At 36.3% G+C, this 17,700-nt stretch overlaps 1 protein-coding gene across 9 annotated transcripts in view; it reads right to left on the bottom strand.

Moving 5' to 3' along the window:
- Positions 1 to 17,700, bottom strand: part of TFDP2 (transcription factor Dp-2) — a 174,862-nt gene that overhangs the window by 59,198 nt on the left and 97,964 nt on the right. Inside the window, exons 1-2 of one of the 9 annotated variants that reach the window (XM_047874570.1) lie at positions 14,232 to 14,419; positions 13,664 to 13,744 (exon numbers count right to left, since the gene is read on the bottom strand). The exons of 4 other annotated variants lie outside the window; for them this stretch is intronic. Coding sequence is in view for 2 of the 5 variants with exons in the window: in XM_047874568.1 (XP_047730524.1) it covers positions 14,232 to 14,262 (31 nt within the window). In the remaining 3 variants the exon portion in view is untranslated. Of the gene's footprint in view, positions 1 to 13,663; positions 13,745 to 13,815; positions 13,855 to 14,231; positions 14,420 to 17,700 lie in introns of those variants that run through there. 4 more of the 9 variants (XM_047874568.1, XM_047874572.1, XM_047874569.1 and 1 more) reach the window with 4 other exon arrangements.

A 17,700-nucleotide genomic window follows, 5' to 3' on the forward strand; every position in this document is an offset into this window, starting at 1 on the left:
TTTAGGCCTTTAAAGATTCCAAACATGTCCAATGCCTCTCAGACTCTTCAACATGGCACAACAGCTCTTATCTGGAGATCTCACCCCTGCCTCCCTTCGCAGCTTCATCTTCGGCTACTTCCTCCACTCTAATCAGGTTAAATATTTTGCAGTTCCAGAAAGGCTCCAGCTCAACCATTCCAGCTTTGGCACACTCCTTTCCTTCTGCTTGAAGTCTCTCTCTGCTGGGACAACTTCTACCTCCCAGCACTTCAAAATGGCATGCCAAACTATTTCCTAAGTCATTATTGTGTGTCAGAGTCTGCTCCAGAGGCTTCCTATACATATGTGTGTGTGTGTGTATATCATTATATGTTATATACATATATAACATATATATGTACATATATATTATATGTACATATATATATATCATTATACACTTAGGACAACAGTGTAAAATGTATTATTAGAGACTCCGTTTTACACATGAAGTAATGGAGACAGAGTGAGGATAAATAATTTCTACAAGGTGGCTATAGCTCCACCTCCCAAGCCTCTGCTCTGTGTGTCACCTCCTCCTTAAAAGCTGTCCCCAGCCTCTGTGGTCTAGTTCCTGGATGCCCTTCTGACTTTTCACAAAACCTATGATAGTTGCTTGTTCTAGCTACCATTTACATAGTTCTAAGTGGGCTATGTCTCTAAGCTTTGTAATCCTAGCATCTGGTTTAGTCCCTGGCACAAAACAGATGCACAAAGCTATATAACCATTTGATTAGCATAGACTGGAGCTATCTATCACCTTTTCTAATCTGGATACCATATTTCCTGTAATATAGCCTAAGCTTCATTTTTTTTTTTTTTTGTGACTTTTTAATAGGTGCCATTACTTATACTGGGTTTGAAATAAGTTAAAATGCTAGGTCCTTTGTTTATTATTTTGAACTGGTATATCAAATAAAGTTTCCTTGCTCTGTAACCATGAAACTGATTTTTGTTTTTTATATAAGATGCATATCTTACCAATTGCTAAAGATTAAGGTTATATCAAACATCCTAAATATAGTTGTTCACCACTTTAGAATTCACCCTAACTGGATAGTAATAACCTATGATTCTACAGGGAGGAACAGCTATGGAATTGATAGACCAGTGCCATAAACTCAGTCCCAGGTAGGACAGGCATATGAGGAAGAGCACAACACTGAAAAGTCTGATTCTCAGATTTATTTATTATTATTATTTTTTAATGTTTACTTATTTTTGAGAGAGAGAGAAAGAGTGAGGGAGGGGGGGGGGCAGAGAGAGAGGCAAACAACAGAATTCAGAATTTGAAGCAGGCTCCAGGCTCTGAGCTGTCAGCAGAGAGCCTGACGTGAGGCTCAAACTCACAAACTGAGATGATGAACTGAACCCATGTCAGACGCTTAACCAACTAAGCCACCCAGGTGTCCCTCACATTTTTTTTTTAATTAAAGTATGGCTGACACGCAATATTACATAGTTTTAGGTGTACAACATAATGATTTGACAATTACATATATTACAAAATGCTTACCATGATGGGTGCAGTTACCATCTGTCACCATACAACATTACTACAATACTATTGACTACATTCCCTTTACAACCCTGTGGACTTACTTATTTTATAACTGGAAGTTTGTACTTCTTTTGTTTTTTTAATGTTTATTCATTTTTGAAAGACAGAAAAAGTGTGAGCAGGGGTGGGGCAGAGAAAGAGGGAGACACAGAATCCGAAGCAGGCTCCAGACTCTGAGCTGTCATAACAGAGCCTGACTCAGGGCCCGAACCCACAAAGTGCGAGATCATGACCTGAGCCAAAGTTGGATGCTTCACTGACTGAGCCACCCAGGTGTCCCTGGAAGTTTGCACCTCTTAATCCTTTTGACCTGCTTTATCTATCCCCCACCCTGTTCCCCTCTGGCAACTATCAGTTTTGTTCTCTGTATTTATGAGTCTGTTTCTGCTTTTATTTGTTCATTTATTTTTTAGATTCCACATGTAAGTTAAATCATGTGGTATTTGTCTTCTCAGATGATTTTAAAAATTGACCTCAGTGCTGTTGAATGTTTAAAATGAGATCATCACTGACATACTGGTAGAAACAAAAGTCAAAAACTTGCAAAAAACAGTGGAACAAGAAACACAAAAAGACAATTAAGGTTAGGGAACAAATTGACTCCAATTTTAAACCTAACAGTAAAGAAGAATTAAGAGTATAAAACTTTGGTCAAAACAAAATGAAAAACATCACTAAAGCCAAATCTGTTATGTCAGTTAATACCAAAAGAATTTAGAGGGAACTTCATAAATTTGACAAATTGATTCTAAAGTGCATCTGGAAGAATAAAGACAAAGAGAACAGCCAAGAAAATTAAAAAAAGGAATAACAGGGAAGAGGGGAACTTTAGCCTACCAGATTTCAAAATTATTACACAGTTGAAGTGATTGAAATGTGCTATTGCTAAGAAGCAGATAGAAAAACCTTGACAAAACAGAAATTAAAGTCCAGAAATTATTGCATGTATATATGAAAATTTTATATATGGCAAAGGTAGCATTTTCAAATCAGTGGGGAAAGGGTGGATTACTTAAAAAATGTTTTTGCTTGCACATCCGAAAACTAATATAACATCGTATGCCAACTATACTTCAATTTAAAACAAAATAAAGACACACACCTGAAAGAAATGTTTCTGAGACAAGAAGTGTCCACCTGGATAAAAGAAACCTTAGATTTCAATTTCTTATCTTGTACAAAAATCAATTCCAGAAAGATCAAATACTTAAACATAAAAATTAAAGCCACAAAAGTTATTTAAAGAAATATAATAATAGTTTTTTATAATTTGGGAATGAAGAAGGTCCTTCTGATCATGTTACAGAATTTAGAAATCTTTAAGTTTATTTACTTTCGAGAGAGAGAGAGAGAGAGAGAGAGACAGAGCATGAGCAGGGGAGGGGCAGATAGAGACGGACACACACAGAATCCGAAGCCGGCTCCAGGCTCTGAGCTGTCAGCACAGAGCCCAAAGCGGGGCTCAAACTCACAAACTGTGAGATCATGACCTAAGCTGAAATCAAGACACTTAAGTGACTGAGCCACTTAGGCGCTCCAGAATGTAGAAATCTTAACTGAAAACAGACTGACAGACGTGACTACCTAAAAATAAATATTTTTCTAAATAGCAAAAGACCTAATATACTTAAAAGACAAGTCTCAGACTTGGTAAACAAATTTGCAACACATAGGTCATCCTTAAAAACTTTTATTTATTTAACTTCCCACTTATATGTCAACAACAATAAAACAGTACCTCAATACAAAAATAAGCTTGAGTACATGAAGAAACCCAAATTATCTAGGATATGAAAAGATTCTTGATTTTAATGAAAAATTTAACACTTTTTAAAAAAGAAACCTTTTCAGGGCGCCTGGGTGGCTCAGTCGGTAAGCGTCCAACTTTGGCTCAGGTCATGATCTTGTGGTTTGAGTTCGAGCCCCACGTCAGGTTCTGTGCTGACAGCTCAGAGCCTGGAGCCTGCTTCGGATTCTGTGTCTCCCTCTCTCTGCTCCTCCCTGACTCACACTCTGTCTCTCTCTCACAAATAAATAAACATTAAAAAAAAAAATTAAAAAAAAAATAAACCTTTCACCTACCAGGTTGATAAAGATGAGTAAGTTTGATAATGCCCTGAGTTGGTAAAAATGTGGCAAAATGGGTACATTTAAAAAATATTTACTTGGCACCTACTATATGTTAAGTACTTATGCCAAGCATTATGGATATTCAGTGCAAATGACACCATCCCCCGTGCTCAAGGGGCTAATACCCTAGTGGTGGAGGGGGTATTAAAGAGTCTTTCTGGAGGACAGTAATTAGAGAGGAATAATGGGTCTGTGAATTAGAGTACAAAATTTTAAATAAGCCCTTTAAAAACAATTATATACATTTTAAAGCTTCTTTCCACTTCAACAAATGTCCTTTCAACTGCCCTCCATTGCCTAAGTGGCAAGCTGACCCTTGGCCTCTTCATCCACATCACAATTAATAATGGGAACATCCTGTGACCAGCAATTCCTCTGCTGGGTATATATCCTAATAAACTAAGCCGATAAAAACAATTATACATGTCCTAGGATTGCAGCATTATAGATACAGGCAAAAACCTAAAAACAATTTAAATGTATAAACATCTTTTGGTACATGTCTATGATGGAATATTATACAGTCCCTAAAACAAAATTACAAGTATATGTTTGCCATGGAAAACGTTCTCATTATAAGAGATTATGATTAGCAGGATTCCATTTACCTACCTACATATACACATAAATTTATATAAGCATATAAGGTATGGCAAGGTAAACAACAAATGTAAGAGAGGTTATGGTGAGGAGAAAGGTTTTACTTGGTTTACACTTTTTTATTACTTGAAAAAACATTTTATGAACATGCATGTACTTGTTTTATAATTTAAAAAGCCACTGCCATTCTGGAGGGAAAAAATAGAGGGGAGGGAGGAAGGGAAAGCACGTGAGAATCAGTCATAGATGTTGAAACAACATAAAGATCTAGAAATGAGGTATCTGTGTTTTATAATTAGTTAAAATGAAATCTGCTTTGGAAGTAGTTAAAGGCGCCCCACTGAGATTTCAGTAATTGTAATATTCAGAAATAAAAGCCATGTATTTAGACGTTGTTCACTTTCATCAAATCAATTAGGTTCAGCAGCAGAAAGAAAATGTTTAAAATTCTGACTCAAGGGGTGCCTGAGTGGCTGAGTCGGTTAAGTGTCCGACTTCGGTTCAGGTCATGATCTCACAGTCCGTGAGTTCGAGCCCCGCATCGGGCTCTGTGCTGACAGCTCAGAGGCTGCAGCCTCCTTCAGATTCTGTCTCTGTCTCTCTCTGCCCCTCCCCCACTCACACTTTGTCTCTGTCTCTCTCTCTCCAAAAATAAATAAACATTAAACAAATTTTTCTTGAAGATTAAAAAATTGTGTGACTCAAAAGGATGTATTTAAATAGGTTATAAACATCCAATATCCCCAAATTTCAGTCAGGTCAAGAGAAGTAAACCAAAGCAAGTCTAAAGAATTTTTCCTAAGTACCTGGCCTTAATTCACAGCTCCTTGGCAACAGGGGCCTGACACTGTCCAGAAGCCAATTTCTGGCAGTTGGTGTATTTATTAAAAACAAAAATTTAAAGGCCTTCCTGGATTTTGGTTCTGGCAATTCCCTGAATTAACTAAATAAGATCAATCACCTAGGGAAGTGGCTTGGAAAAACAGCTGAAAACTTATGCCAAATCTTGGCACAGGCACACAATTTTGGCTCAAAATTTTATTTCAATTTTCTAAGTAATTACAGTCTTTCTGTTTTCCATTAGAATTGTCTAGACACCAAAGATTTCTTTCACTCGTAATTCTTTACAGGGTTCCAGTTACAGTTAGTCACCTTCAATATTCAATTAGAATGAAAAATTCAGTGAAATAACTGTGGTTTGTCTACATGATGCCAGTATAAGTTATTTTTTCACAGTACTGACTCTCTGGGGAAAAAAATTTTTTTGGCTTGAATTGATTTTTGGAAAAACCATCACCTAAGCCTATATCACATCCTTTCTAGAAGAACCAAATTAGTAAGTTACCATAAGAAAAAATATGGCTATTTTATGGGTTTATAAATACCTCAAATCAGAAGTAGTGGTATATCCCACACACATACACAGGGTCCAACTTCAGCTCTAAATAGTTAGAAAATGACCTAGCTTGTGGTGGTGTAGGTGTTCATCCAAGTTGTACAACTCCAGGCTAAAAGGACTAGGATTTGTTCCATGCAAATTATACCTTACTAATAAAAATGATGGGAAAAAAGTGACTTAGGCAATTTCATACTCATTAGTAAGAGGCTAATTATAGATTATGCAATCCTTTTGCTTTCTTCCCTCAGATAGTTACTTGCCTTATTCCCTAGCTTTATTCTAGTCTCTGGTTGGTCATCATTTCAGAGATGCCTGACCACTGTATACAAGTACTTCCTAATTTACTATGGTTTTTCACTGGAGTACTTATCTCTATACGATATATTGCTTATTAGTATTTACTTGCTATGGTGGTTATTATCTGCCTGCCCACTCCCAGAATTTAAGTTCCATAAGGACAGGGGCTTCATTATCTCATCCACTGCTCTATCTCCAGCACCTAGCACATGGTGCCTGACAACATAGTAGAGTTCAACAGATATTGCTACATGAATGAATGAATACATGAATGTTTGGATGGAAGCATATGATACAGATTCAGGAGACGCGTAAGTCTCGTCCCATCCCCAACCACCACCTAACCATTCCCTTTCCCAGTGATAGCTACTGGTGCCAAGTTGTATATAACCTTCCAGAAGGATTCTAAGCATATACAAACATATATACACAACATTCTTTTTTCCTTCCCATATAGTTGTTCCCATATATCAGTTTGCATGTGCTTTCTTCCCCACTTAATAACTGTATCTTAGATGTCTCTCCAAACCCATATATATACTTTTGCCTCAATATTTACTTTGCTAGCTACACAGTATTACTTTTTATGGTTCTAGAAGTTTATTGATCAATCCCTTAGTAATGGAAAATATTTTAGTATTACAAACATTAACAAAATCTCTTATTACTGCAAATAATAATGCAATGACTATATGTGTCTTTACACACACTGGATGTATGACTGCAGCAATTCACCCTCCATACAGAAATATATAAAAATGTTCATTTCCACATATCCTTACCATCTCAGTGTGTTAAACTTTGTCAACTTTTAAATTGAAAACAGCCTCTCATTTTGATTTTAATTTATTATTATGAGTAAGGCTGACATGTTTTAAGTCATCTAAATTTTCCTTCCTGAAGATTTCCATCTTTCTATTGGCTGTTGGTGATTTCTTTTTTAGCGGCAGACCCTCTTTAAATATTTAAAAAAAAAGTATACTTTGTTATATCTGATACAAATATTTTTCCCAATTTGACATTTGCCTTTTGCTTTTATATATGATTTTCTAAGCACATTTTTAAAGAAGGTGGTCAATTTTATAGTAATTCTTTCCTTTTGTGACTTTTGTGTCATACATAAAAAGGCCTGTAAGTATGTTTAAATATAATAATGAAGGTCATAGCAAAGTTTATTTATCTTTATTCTCCTCCTTGGAGGTGCACATTATACACAGACATACTACATTCTACATATCTTACAGGCTTGGTATTTCCAGTTGGCTATGCTGTTCTTTGAAATTAGCTATCATTAAGATTGTATTAAACACACCCCACGTTTTCTTATACTTTAATGCCTTCATTTAAAATTTTACATCCTTGCCTCATCTGGAATTTATTCAATGTGAGAAGTAAAAGATCCACTCCTCCCCCGCAAATGGTTACTTTTAATAATCTACTTTCCCTCCCTTATGCTGATATGAAACATTACTTTGATTGTTTACTCATTTGGGTCAATTTATTAACTTTCTATTCTGCTCCACAGATCTGCCTATTTATGTGACAGTATCACATGCTTTTATTTCATTCGTGATTAACATTTCCACCAGAGAGTAAGCAGAGTCAGAAATGGAAAGTGTCAAGCATTTCTTTCTTTCCTGCACTAACCTTTTAGCTATTTGTTAATAAGTGTTATAAAGAACTATCAATTGGTTTCAAATACAGTACTAATGAGGTCAAGTCACAGGTTGATTCTAGAATAGGCCAATTCATTTTGCAAGCAGAAAAGATTCCACACCTTAAGACTGTGGCTTTAATTTCAGCCAGCCATCTAGAAAGCCATATACATCACTGAAGAGTGGACTAGAGAGAAACAATACGGATGGCTTGGAGGATATCTATCACTTTTATTTGACAAGTAACTCAGGCTCAATAGTTCCACACTCTATCTTCATAAATAAAACACATTAATAACTCATAGTTATTTCAAAAGACAGCATATCCAACTGGAAACACCAAAATTGTAAGATAAGTAAAATAGAGCATATCTACATAACCATAACCACAACATTGCTGCAAATGGGAGGTATGAGAAACAGAAGATAAATTTTCTAGTATCTCCAAAGTTTAATAGTTAAAGTGACCTCTAGAATCTCCCCCTCTGTACTTGGTTCTAAAATGGAATTCAAGCATTCTATAGTGCAGAGATAAGGACAGAAGATCTGAAATGCACATTCCTACAGATCATAGGCAGGGAAGAAAAGCCTCACTGTTTTTGCAGCTGTTAGAACACAGAACTTGTAGGATTCCCCCAAATGGACCATCTAACCAAAATCTTTCCTGGATCCAAAGAAAGAACCCTTGAAATGGCCCTAACAAGAAACAGGCTCTTGGCCCTAAGGGCATGCTCCTAAATGGGTCAATAAATCTTTCTGTCAGTCTTTCCTACATACTTTGCCTAAAGGATCAAATCTGTTCTCTTGGCTTTGATAAGCATTTTTACATGGAGGACACCTTTGAAAATGATTTGCTGTTTCTCTGGTATCTAAAACCATAAATGCCCTGGATTCTTCACTTTCAAAGGAGAAAAGAATTTCTTCCTTCACCTTCCCATATGCCAGTATTTAAACAATGCCTCTTCATTTCTTGAATGAACTTAATTCAAGCTCTGATATCTGGAATATTATAGTTGTTTTCATTTAGTTCCTCAAACCTAAAACATCTTTGAACTCATTTAATCCATTCTCACTAGGTTTTCTTTGTAGGACCTTTTCCTTTCCTAAAATATACATATTTTCCTTTCTTTTCCTTAAATATATATTTCCTTAAAATATATATTTTTTCTTTTCCTTTCCTTAAAATGTATATATTTTAAGTTTATTTACTTATGCGGAGGGAGAGGCAGAGAGACAGGATCCCAAGCAGGCTCCACAGTTAGTAGAGCCTAACGCGGAGCTTGTACTCATGAACCATGAGATCATGACCTGAGCCAAAATCAAGAGTTGGACACTTAACTGACTGAGCCACCCAGGTGATCCCTTTTCAATATTTTTTAAATGTCTATTTGAAAATATTGGTCTCATCTATAGGTTTGATCCTATTGCTTTTTCACTGGCTTCTTTATCTTTAGTTAAAACATGTCATTTTGGGGGCGCCTGGGTGGCGCAGTCGGTTAAGCGTCCGACTTCAGCCAGGTCACGATCTCGCAGTCCATGAGTTCGAGCCCCGTGTCAGGCTCTGGGCTGATGGCTCAGAGCCTGGAGCCTGTTTCCGATTCTGTGTCTCCCTCTCTCTCTGCTCCTCCCCCGTTCATGCTCTGTGTCTCTCTGTCCCAAAAATAAATAAACGTTGAAAAAAAAAATAAAAAAAAAAACAAAACATGTCATTTTGTCCTTTTTCTATGATCTTGCTCAGTAAAGGAAACCTTTAAGTCTTAATTTTCTCATTTCTTTTTACATGCTTAATTAGAATTTCCATTTTTTGGACAATATATCTTCTGATTAATACTTGAATAAGTTTACCATATGGCCTCAGACAGCCTGGCTCTTCCAATCTTTCATAGCAATTCTTCCCAAATGTGCCTGGTCATAAGATGCAAAGGGGGTGGAGGGGGCTAGTGTGCTTTTTATTCAAAATGCACATTCCTGGGCTCCACTCAACATCTAAAGAATCAGAAACTGGGTGGGAATGCATATTTCTAACAAATATGGGAAAGACTGCTTCAAGGTTCCTTTTTCTCTTTGTTCGAATTAAGGAAGTAATAGAGTATAAATAGACTCTCTATTACACTTATCTCTGTTTAAACTTTACAAAAAAGAAAGGTGAGTGACCCTTTCTTTAGTGTCTCCTTCTTAAATGGTACAACTTTTCAATGTTTAGCATACATTTAACCACTACTTCCAGCACCATCACCACAGCCAATACACCCACCAGATGGCACACGGGCACTGCGTGCATGCCTAGTAAAAGAGTGAGAGGAAGAGAGCACATTTTATCTTACACCAACAGCCACTGAATGGCTAGAGTAGATCAAGGCAGCTGTGTGCAACCACAAGGATCAGAATTTACAAGGATCAGAATATACAAGCACCCTTAATCATCCTCATGAAGAAGCTCACAACCCCTTTAAGATGGTAACCTGCCCCACACCATGTTAACAAATGAAATCATTTAAAATTCACAGTCAAGAGAGATATTATCCTAATTTTATAAAAGATGGCAATGACTACAGATGGACCTACAACTTAAAAGTTGCATTCTTAAATTTAAAACTTTAGGACACCTAAACTCAAAAAGATCAAAGACCACCCATGAATTAGAGTTTTTCAAAGCAGTTCTGTTCCCTAGCAAATTAAAAAGGGCATCAATGTATTCCATAATACAATACTCAAAATTGCAATGATCAATATTACTTTACCGATACGTTCCATTTGAGAGCTATTATCAAAGCTACATCTAAATCATATTTTGAAGAGCAAAAACATCTTAAAGTCAGACATCAATATCAACAATAATCGTTTAATCAAAATCTTATTCATTAAAACATTAAAAAAAAAAGATTTTGCAAATTTTTATAAATAGGTTCCCTGGGTCTACTTGACACACAGTAAGTGCTCGGTTAGCAGTCTCTTCATTTTTCTGCCAGACAAACTGCCAAAAGAGTGACAAACTTTGCACCATAAGTGAGCAAAATGTCCAAAACAAAGGCCCCTACTGATGGTCTTTAGCTTCAGAGTCAAGATCCAAAAGTTTATTTGCAAACTACTTGCTTGAAACTTGGTAGAAAGAAGTAATGCTACCATTACAGGATAGGTTCCTGGATTCATCCACAAGAGTTAACTCATAATATACTTGAAGCACAATATTCATACTATTTTATCTGCTCCTAAACAACGATGTAAAAGATTTTCCTTTTCAAAAAATGCAGGGATCAGGCAAATCTTCCCTCTGACCTCCACTTCAGAAAAAAAGGAGATTTCCAGGTTGCTGTTGTTTCTAATTGCACACATATATGTAAGGCAGAAAGAATGTCTACACCAGTCACTCTCTGGGTATTCCAACTTGGAAAACAATGCAATAGGTAAGGCTCAGAATCCCCCAGACCTCAGGTTTGTCCTGAAGAGTTCAAATATACAAGGCAAGAACCACAGATAACTCACTCTAGAAGTCTGCTTTCAGTGTATTGCTCTTAATTTGAAGGGTTAACAGTCTCAGAGATTTGTGTTGTTGCTAATGCTGCTAAGTAATCTACTGCCATGCCTACACTTATAAGCACAAGTGATGCACATTTTTGATAACTACAATCTACAAATTTTGATAACTGTATCACATGTGGGGCCGTCAATATTTTTTTAGGGCTATTTCATCAAACTTACCTATTACTTTGGTCACAATTGTAAAAGTTCTTACTTTAGTCATACCTGTATAGTTTGTAAATCCATTTTAAACTCCGTAAATTATTTTACTTATCCTAGAGGAAAAACACCCCTCAACTGCTACCTACTGCTATTCCTTACAAAAGCAAAATATATGAAGATCAATTTGAGAATTGATATAATTATAATCTTAATTAAAACAATGATGCGAAAAGCTTCAAAATCTCTACATTCTGTCATCATTTGAAACAAAGAAAACCTTCAGGGACACCAACAGATCCCAGCTAAGAGCAAGGGAAATTTTTAATAATCTCCTTGAATGTTGATATCTTTTCCTGTCTTCTCTTTATACCAATTAAACATTCAGAAAACCACTCAATATTTGCTCCTTACACAAACTCTGAACTGTGGTTCACAGAATTTTTTGGCTATTATCTATTCTTACACTGTAATTTTACAGTGTAGGGCATGGCAAAGTTTTACCAAGTGCCTAATTTGTGAAAGATCTGGTGCTCAGGCCTGGTTTTTCAAGAGCTAACTTTAAGAAATGAATCAAGTTGTAATGTGTATAAATGCACACTACACAATAGCACGGAACTTCTCTTTGTTACTTGCAAATGGAAAGGTTTTTACTCATTATGAATTCCACAAATTCAAAAACTTTTTTTTTTATTTTGACTGCTTTCATTACATGCATATTGCTTCCAAGCTCTTCCTTTGCTGCTTTTTTTTTTTAAGCAAATAAACATTCTTCTCTGTCCATTAGCAACCAATCTAAGCTTACTATCTTTCTTTTTAGAGGCTATTTTTAATTAAACTTAAAATGTTTCTCCCGCATTTCTTATTCAAAGATCTTTTTTGGAGTAAGTCTCATGCTTCTTACTGAAGATAAAAGTCTCTCTCACTGTATGTAAATAATGTTTCATAATGAAATTTCATCTTGAGCCTCAGTACCTATTGTGCAATTACAAACTTTTGCAACCTAAGTATTCCTTATATATTTTATAATACTAAGTTTTTTCCAAATATTCTTTAGCATTTAATGATGAATTTTTTCCATAACTTAAGTGCACTAAAGTTAACTTTCTCACATTTCCATTAATTACACATTAATTTTTTAAGATTAAAAAAAGCCTCTCCAAAAGGTATGCTACTCAGAATGTTACTCTACTGATTCTCAAATTCTAAGTATAAAAGAATAAATTTTAAATGACTAAGTTCTATTTATCCCCTGATTAAGTCAGATTTATGATCTCCCCTCCCCATTCCAGCTACTGTGAATTTTGAATAAAACAACCTCAATTGTAACAGAAGAAACATCTGTTGCTTTTTTCTTCATAAGGGCTTTCCTAACTGAAAGAAAGGCTCTCTGCCTGACCTCCTCTTCCACTCCCCCTTCCCACCCACACTAAGTTCCTTAAAACTCTTTTTTAAGTAAATGTATTATTTAAAATTTTACTGTATCTACTTAAAATGTCATCATTTATCCAGAAACATTCACTTCCTTATTAAAATTCAAAGAATGAGTATGTTATATACATAAAAAAATAAGGGATGTGACTGGTAGAATATTAATTGTAACTGAAACGCAGACTTTCGAGAGGATACTTGAAGTGATCAACTCAATCAAGTTGTCACACATTCCGGGCTCACTCAGTATTGTTTAGGGTTAAGATTTTCTTCATATGGGATCTTGCATGCTATATTTTCTTTGCCAATCTAACGCTAACATAATGGCAGTCACTACCCCAAGAGGCAGACACCAAATGGTGCCACCCACACTCTCACACTGTGCCTCATAATAAACCATAAAGCAGTGGAATGCACCGGCCCCTTTATGAGCAAACAATGCCTGAGCTTCATTAGAATACAGCTGACATTTTCAAAGCACAAATACTTTTAAGAAAAAAGTACTAGGAAAGAAAGGAATGAAACAGCTATAAAAGCTGAAATATTTTTTTTTAAGTGTCAGGTTTATTTCAAAGATCCCGAGGAAGCATATTTTGCTGTTGACAATGTGAAAGTTTTCATAAATAAAAAAATGTAGAGTTAAGGTCAAAGCTTATGTTATTAACTACTGGAAAGAAATGAAAGTAAAAACTATCATTTGAATTGCAGTCACAAGTAATAACTATAAAGTACCTTCAGAATTATTCAATTCCTCAAATGCTTTCTTAGTTCTTGAACGAGGAAAAGTGAGCTCCAAAATTATTTTCACATTTTAATTGATTTATATAAGTAACTGAGTGATAAACTAAGCTTAATCTACCCCTCCCCCCCCACCCAACCCAACCCCCATACCCTGTAGTTTTCCTGTCTGCAACAAGCAAGGACGTCTTGAATTCAGCGTGCTCCTGGCTGTTTATCAACTTAATATTGTTGCTGTTGGAAGAATATAAAATAAACGCGGTAAAAACTCACCCAGCACTAAGAAACAAAATGATCTCTCTTACCTGGTCTAAAGAAGCATGCCTCTCACTGCAGTACCAACAACACTCTACAGTCTTTGTTACCATTCAGTGGAAACTTGAGACTGTGTCAGACATAAGCAATCGAGCGCAGAAAAGCTCAATTTAAAATACTCAATAAAACTAAAAAGATGCTCAAGAAAACCGTTTAGGTAACTGGCTTTCAAAAGACATATGAGAACTGTCTAATGCAACAAAGATCATTCAAAAGAAACTGGAAGTGTAAGTCTAAAGACACAAAGGGGCTTTTTTATGTGCAGAATCTTACTTTCTCATTAATTAAAGGTTGTTTTAAAAATATGCCTAAAATAAAAGTGGTAAAACGATAAAATGGCTAACTTCAAGCTAACATACTTTAAAATATCATTTAAACTTTAGCTAAAAAATAAGATTAAACTTACTCACGAAATCTGCATAATTCGAACTGTGCATGTCAGGGTATTTGCTGGCTCCAAAGCAGTCACAAAGCAGGAGACCTTAATGCATCTTGAAAGCAGAGCAAAACCACCATAAGTATGGGGGGGGGGGGGGGGGGGGGGCGGGGGGGTGGTGAGGGGGCTGGGGAGGAGAGACTCTTGAAAAACTGGCTGGGGCTTTTCAACCTGTAATAACTGTCTAGCTCCTCTGGGAGGGGAAAAAAAAAAAAAAAAAGTCCTGGTCCTGCCCCCTGAGATAGGAGGCTATGTTTCAATGCCAAAATGAATGACAGGCCCATTTCTGATATCAACAAAGAGCAGCTTAGTTGTGCTCCATTTTTTTTCACTTTCCCACACAGTTAGAAGTTCCAAATTTTTCAGGTTAGTATCTTTGTATCTAGGGTTAAGTACCTTTGTCCATTTTCTCAAGAGAACCCAATTATGTTTTTTAAAACAAAAAAGTTTTAAAAATGATTAATTAAAAATATATACCTAATCATCTTACTCGGTTTTTCCTAGGCAGGAAGCTAAACAAAAGATGACCTCTGAAGTTCCTTTCTAAATCTACCCTTTGCAATATAAGATCACCGTATGACTATTAATATTAATAAGCTTTTTCTGCATCCTGACATGTGGGCACAAGGGGAAACTAAAAGTAGGTAACAAACATAGAAATAAAGTAACTGAGATAAAATTTTCAGTTAGCTAGATGTAAAAATCATTTACTAAAGTACATGTGTATGATTATACAAATTGAAATCAATAAACACTTTGAACAATGACATACATTTACTTAATGCCTATTATGAGCCAAGCACTACTTGGGGCTCTGAGGATATAGCAGTAAACACAACAGACAAAAGCCAAACAAAAATCCTTATCTTCAGTGAGCTTATTAGTTTATATTTCAGTTCCCTGAATGTACAACTCTCCTAGATAGACTAAGATAGCTCTCTGCTTCTTTGATTAGTTCCCATCTAATCTGAAATAGTCCCCTCTGAAAGTATGTCTTGACAACAGCTTCAGGAAGGGCAAGGATTCTGTGCTTTCTTCAGTGTTACATCCTTAGTGTCTAAAACAGTGCCTATTAGACCTTCAAACAGATATATAGTAAATTAAATAGATCAAAAAGAGCTTTTCCTTAGTCCATCTCTGCAGACTATGCACCATGTATTATTTACACTTACATGCACGAGGGTATTAATTAACTTGGGTTGCAATTACATAATAGCTTAAAACTGAAAACACAACCTATATGGCCCTGTACCTTTTCAGAGTCTAAAATCTGTTTTTGCAGGGCACCTGGGTGGCTCAGTTGGCTAAGCGTCAGACTTCGGCTCAGGTCATGATCTCGTGGTTCGTGGGTTGGAGCCCAGCGTCAGGCTCTGAGCTGATAGCTCAGTGCCGGGACCCTGCTTCAGATTCTGTGTCTCCCTCTCTCTCTCTGCCTCTCCCCGACTCGCACTCTGTCTCTCTCTCAAACAAAAAGTTTAAAAAATAAATAAATAAAAATAATAATAAAATAAAACCTGTTTTTGCTATCAAATGTGAGGTCACTGTATTTGAGTAAAAGAATCATTCAAAAAATTCTATACAGTAACTTTTTGTGGATTACCAGATTTTAGAGCAGTCTGAATAAAAAAAGAATCTTGGAAATTACATAGCATCCCATCAGTTTTGTGTGTGTGGAAATAACTTTAAACTCTCCTTCTCATCATTCTTGATTGTCTTACTGTAAACCAGTGAGACACAGAAAATAAGTGTACACCTCTACCCTGTCAAATCAGCCAGAAGTCTTGCACATGTCACTCAAGGCCAGGATATTCAAGGGCTATATACCGTCACACCTATTCTGGTAGAGTCTTAAAACAAAAGGAAATTAAACTTCTCAGCACTCAGATACGCTCATCATACTTCCAAACAGAGTATTCCTCCCTCCCTCTGTTCCACCTCTAGAGATGGACGATGATTTAAAGTTCAAATATAAACTACCTGGAATATTCACATACTTAGCATGTGTTCTAACAATAAATCTAACAGCACCCCAAGGTCAGGAAGACATGCAATGACTGAAGTCAAGTCATGGGTGAGATAAGGTGGAGCCACAGCAGGATTTCGTCAGGAATGGCTCCTGCAGAAGCGAGTTTTCTTTTCCCTAACCATCATTCATTCTTTCCTTCAAGAAGTACTTATTAAGTACTTATATATCAGGCACTGAGCTAGGCAACAAACTGATCTGCTCCCTAGAACCCTCATATCTACTCCATAGATGTGACCTTAAGCCTATTCCTATTCCTCCATGTTTCTGCTCCCTATTTGCCTTCATTGCCAGTGCCCTTTCTTTATCCAGTCCCCGGAACTTCACTTTCACTGCCCTTTGATCTACTCCCAAGCCTTTAGGCAGGCAGCACAATTAGTAGCTTCTGTGTTCCCTTATGACTGTATCACACACTGGGGGGGAATTAGGAGTCTTCCTACCAGCATAAGAAAATGCATCTTGTGTGGGTCGTCTCAAACAATTTCTCCTTAATCTTACTTAGAAAATCCACTTAAGCATTGTATTATTTATAACTACTAAATATCTAGAAAACACCAAATGGGGCTAGGGATTCCTTCCCTCAGGTTTATAAGCTAATTTATTCAGACTAGAGTTTGCTATGCTTATTGGTAACTTGATGAAATATCAACCACATTTTATAGATCCCTTTCTGATTCTATAAGCAGAAATGATACTATGATAGCACAATAATAGTTTTTATTTGCCTATTCTTGCTAAAATAACTACCTATCAGATCCATACTGTGAGGGAATGGAAATCACCTATGCTAATTTCTTATACTCAATCACCTTTTGAAATAAAATGTCTAATCTTCCTGATGAGAACTACATCTAATGCAAAGGGTTCCTGCTACCTCTTGCAGGGATAAGTGATAGTTGCTTAAAAACACCTTGTGGTAAAGTAACTTCACCTTCACTTGGTCCTCTTCCTCTTCCCACCTTTTAAATATAGATGTTTTTCAAGGACCTATTCTTGATGCTTGTTTCTTTAAGATTTGCATTCCCTCTTTAAAGGGTATTAGCTATTTCTCTGGCTTTATCACCACTCTGTAGATGACAATGAAAATTTATACTTCTACCTCTAGGCTTTCCTATTCTGCTCTACTCTAAACTCTTATTTATAACTGCCTACTGGACATCTCTGTCTCTATGTCCCACACTCTCAAGTCAATTTCTGCAGTAGTGAACGCCATGTCTACCTTCCCAAATCAGCTCATCCTCCTATGTCCCCCATTCTCATTAAAGGCATATTCATCCAAAATAGAAAGTGATTTTCTATTCTTGTCTCTTCCTCACCATTCAAATGCCCACATTGTTTCCAGTGTTTTTCCTAAACCACACATCATTTTCCTGGTTTAAAAATGAAAGAAATAAGAAATACAACTGATGACCTCTG

Source organism: Prionailurus viverrinus, chromosome C2 (assembly GCF_022837055.1).
Source record: "Prionailurus viverrinus isolate Anna chromosome C2, UM_Priviv_1.0, whole genome shotgun sequence".
Lineage (NCBI taxonomy): Eukaryota > Metazoa > Chordata > Mammalia > Carnivora > Felidae > Prionailurus > Prionailurus viverrinus.